The 5,000-nt window shown below is 41.4% G+C and overlaps 1 protein-coding gene across 1 annotated transcript in view; it reads right to left on the bottom strand.

The window, feature by feature from the left end:
• LOC143275257 (uncharacterized) overlaps positions 1 to 5,000 on the bottom strand; it is a 90,438-nt gene that overhangs the window by 47,339 nt on the left and 38,099 nt on the right. The window contains exon 3 of the mRNA XM_076579233.1: positions 584 to 667. Within this exon, the coding sequence (XP_076435348.1) occupies positions 584 to 667 (84 nt within the window). The remainder of the gene's footprint in view (positions 1 to 583; positions 668 to 5,000) is intronic.

Raw genomic sequence — 5,000 nt, forward strand, 5'->3', positions numbered from 1 at the left:
TTTCATGCACTTTGAATCTCCCTCTCTGTTCCATTTTTTTTTTTTTTAATTCAAATCCGTCTTTTATTTCTTAAATTTTCTTTTTTCCCCAAAGAATTTCATCTTCACACATGCATACACTCTCTCTCTCTCTCTGTGTCTCTCTCTCTCACTGTAATGCAGTTATATTTTTGTTTGACTGTGTTTACTGACGCTCACAGTATCGTGATGTAATGTTTGTAAAATGATGTTCACATTCCCCTTCATAAGGAGCCTGGGCATATACATGAATAAACCATCTCTCTCACTCTCTCTCTCTCTCTCCCTCTCTCTGTATATCTATCTGTCTCTGTCACACACACACACACACACACACACACACACACTCGCACACACGCACGCACGCACGCACACACATGTGATGTGATACGATGCGATGTGATGTGATGCGATGTGATGCAATGTGATACGATGCGATGTGATATGATGTCATGTGATGCGATGTGATGTGATACTATGCGATGTGATGCGATGTGATGTGATCCGATGTTATGTGATGCGATGCGATGCGATGTGATGCAATGTGGGATTCGAACACACTTACCCTTGATCCCTTTTCTCCTATACATTTGCAGTTTCCTACGGTTGTGCATCCAGCGCCGCATCGTGGAGGGACTAACTCATCTTGCTGGAAAAGAAATAAATACATACATATCTAAATAAATAAATACATGTCTACATAAATAAATGCTTAAATGCAAAACTAAATACATAAACGAATGAATACATACACACATGCTTTAAATAAATGCGTACATAAGTTGTTGTTTTTTGTGGATAGATTAACAAATACATATAACACATGAAGCATATCAAAACCCTTAACTTGACTTCTCGCTTCTTTCCAGCTTCCTCACTGAATCTCTTGTGTACATATGTGACTGACATTGAGCATGTTAAAAAAGACATTTTGAAATAGGTTTAAAGAGGTCACTTGTTGTTATCATTGTTGTTAATGGCTACAGATAGAGATGCATTATGAATACTGTTCACAAAGGCAAGTAAATATCTGCTTGAGTCTTTCTTATCTCTCAAAAGAAATTAACAACAAATCTCAGTTCATCAATATTCAGGAGTCAAGGGGTTAAACATCAAAGTGATACATATCTTAACAAACAGTACATCATTAATCATCAAAGTGCTACATATCTTAACAAACAGTACGTCATCAATCATCAAAGTGCTACATATCGTAACAAACAGTATGTCATTAATCATCAAAGTGCTACATATCTTAACAAACAGTACATCATTAATCATCAAAGTGCTACATATCTTAACAAACAGTATGTCATTGAACATCAAAGAGATACATATCTCAACAAACAGTACGTCATTAAACATCAAAGTGCTACATATCTTAACAAACAGTACTTCATTAAACATCAAAGTGCTACATATCTTAACAAACAGTATGCCATTAAGCATCAAAGTGATACACATATTAACAAACAGTACGTCACTAATCATCAAAGTGCTACATATCTTAACAAACAGTATGTCACTGACCATCAAAGTGCTACATATCTTAACAAACAGTACATCATTAATCATCAAAGTGCTACATATCTTAACAAACAGTACATCATTGAACATCAGAGTGACACATATCTTAACAAACAGTACGTCTGAGGCTCACCAATCACAGGAACAAAAGCAGTGCCATCTTTCAAATTAAATACCAGTGTAATATTGCAGCAAAATGGGAGATATTAAGACTGATCTCTCCCTCTCTCTCATGTGTTTGGTTGTTGTTGTTTTTCATTATGAATAGAAGCATTGATTGCAGCCAAGTCCTAAAACCTAAAATGGACCTCCACAGCAATATCATAAATCATCATCCACCTTCATCATGTACACATAATCATTAAATACGCTGCCCCATCATCTGTATCAGCGCTATAATCTAATATGATAATTGTATTGCTTTTTGTCACAAAGTGTGTGAAATCACACACACACACACACACACACACACACACACACACACATGAGAGAGAGACTGAGACAGAGAGAGACAAAGAGACAGAGACAGAGAGAGACAGAGAGAGACTGAGACAGACAGGGATAGAACAGAGTGGGAAAGAACAGAAAGACAGACAGGATGGAACAGACGGAAACAGACAGGGATAGAAGACAGAAACAGACAGAAACAAAGAGGGATAGCACAGACAGAAACAGACAGAGATGGGAAGAACAGAGACACAGACAGAGGGGTTATAGCAGAAAGGATAGAACAGAAATAGACCAGAAAGAAAGAGACATAGACAGATCAGACAGAAACAGAAAGTGGTGGACCAACAGAAAGAGACACAGGAGTGATAGAACAGATGCAGATCATACAGAAACATGATGCTTTGTTCCTTCCTCGTTTGTGTACAATCTGTGTGTATGTTTTGTTTCTGTTTGTGCAGTGTGTGTGTGTGTGTGTGTGTGTGTGTGTGTGTGTGTATTTCTTTTTATCACAACAAATTTCTCTGTGTGAAATTCGGGCTGCTCTCCCCAGAGACAGCACATCGCTACAGTACATTGTCACCCTTTTTTTTTTTTTTTTTTTTTTGTATTTTTTCCTGCATATAGTTTTATTTGTTTTTCCTATCGAAGTGGATTTTTCTACAGAATTTTGCCAGGAACAACCCTTTTGTTGCTGTGGGTTCATTTACGTGTGCTAAGTGCATGCTGCACACGGGACCTCAGTTTATCGTCTCATCCGAATGATTAGTGTCCAAACCACCACTCAAGGTCTAGTGGAGGGGGAGAAAATATCGGCGGCCGAGTCCTGACTCGAACCAGCGTGCTCAGATTCTCTCGCTTCCTAGGCGGACGCGTTACCTCTAGGCCATCACTCCACTGTGTGTGGCATGAAGGGAGACTCTGGGCAACAGGGTGAGTGAGTGGTGTGCTGTATGTGGTCTCTGTGGGGAGGGGGTTCCATTCTCGTGTGTGTTGTGTTGTGTTTGTGTGTGTGCTCTAGTCCAGAAGAGTGCAACTAAAGTAGTGAATAGCATGAAGAACTTGCAGTTAAATAGTTGTGACTGGGTGTGGTGCAACCAGCTGAAGTTAAGTACTGATAATGATATGCTTGGCACAGTTCTGTGCAATAAGTCCTTCCTTCCAGAAAGAGACAGAAAGGGGCAGCACAGAAACGTAGAGACTGACAGAACTGAGCAAAAAACATACATACAGAAACAAAGAGTTGGATTGGGATAGAACTGATAGAAACAGACAGAGAATTAGGACAAACAGGGAGCAGGCCACATCCAATTCAACGCTTCGCCGACAAAGAATGTCAATCCAGTCAGCTGGATTCTGGGACAACGCGTACCTATCAAGATCCAGATCCCTTTTCACACACAACTGCTGAAGGCTTCTCCTTGACCGCAGCAGGGCAATAATAACATATATCCATATTTCTCCCCTCTCCACTCCTCTGTGTGACTGGCGGAGTGAACGTCCACGCCGTGTGAACATTACTCATTCCGTCTTGAGGGGGTGGATATCGCCCAGAACAGCACCCCGAAAAAATAAATATTGCACCCAATTCTCCGACAGATAAAGGGAGAGAAGGCAAATGAAAGAATAACACTCTTTCTCCTCTCACACGCGCGAGACGCCCGTGCTGATCCTAAGAGCTAGCGCGGATCCAGTCGTCTTAAGCTTCGTCAGCAGGTTTCACGAGTTCGACTGACACAGGCAGTGTTGGATGGAGCAGGAAGATGGCAGAATGGTTACGACCATCGACCTCAATAGTTACCATTCAGCTCAGTGGTCACGACGCTCATCTGCCAATACAGATAATCCGTGAGGGTCTGGGTTCGAATCCCGCTCTCGCCCTTTCTCTCACGAGTCCGAGTTTGATTGGAAAATCAAACAGAGCGTCTTGTCATTCGGATTGAGACTTCAAACCGAGGTCCCGTGTGCAGCACGCACTTGGCGCACTGAAAAAGAACCCATGGCAACGAGAGTGTTGTCCTCTGGCAAAATTCGGCAGAAGAAATCCACTCTGATAGGTACACAAATATATATATATGTGGTGTAGCGTATATGGATTTATCCGAACGCAGTGGCGCTTCCTTGACAAACTGAAACTGATTGAAATTGTTAGTTTTACGTACTGTCGTCGTCTCCTGCTCATTATTGCCATCATGACAGACGTCGATATCGCCTTCATTGAGCGCAGTGACAAAAGCGGAGCACATTATCAGGACAAGGAGGATATTGTTCATAATCATCATGTTATATATACTATATACTATAATCATGTTATTATGAACATTATCCTTTTTCAGGAGGTTGTTTTATTTCTGTCGTGTCAATCGTGCTTTTATTTTTCTTTTCTTCCTGAATGCCGAAATCCATTGGGTGAGAAAAAAGGCCTTTGGGAAAGTCGGTAGAGGGATGGACATAGGGTTGATTGGCGGTAAACAAGTGCATGTGTATGCATGATACATGCGCGAGTGAATGTGAGAGTCAGGGAGAGAGAAAAAGACAGAGACAAAGACAAATAGATGGAGACAGAGACACACAGAGACTAAGATGAACGTTTTGGAAATGACAATGTAGCGCTGTTGAACGTGTTCGTGATGACATGTAGCGCTACTGAACGTTTTGGTGACGACATGTAGCGCTATTGAACGTGTTGGTGATGACATGTAGCGCTATTGAACGTGTTGGTGATGACATGTAGTCGTGTTGGTAATGACATGTAGCGCTATTGAACGTGTTGGTGATGACATGTAGCGCTATTGAACGTGTTGGTAATGACATGTAGCGCTATTGAACGTGTTAGTGATGACACGTAGCGCTATTGAACGTGTTAGTGATGACATGTAGCGCTATTGAACGTGTTAGTGATGGCACATAGCGCTATGGAACGTTTCGGTAATAGTTTGTAGCGCTTCAGACACGTATGATAGCTCTACACCACGCTGCTCTATCGACACGCACCCTCTGTGTCAATA

Source organism: Babylonia areolata, chromosome 30 (assembly GCF_041734735.1).
Source record: "Babylonia areolata isolate BAREFJ2019XMU chromosome 30, ASM4173473v1, whole genome shotgun sequence".
Taxonomy (NCBI): Eukaryota; Metazoa; Mollusca; class Gastropoda; order Neogastropoda; family Buccinidae; genus Babylonia; species Babylonia areolata.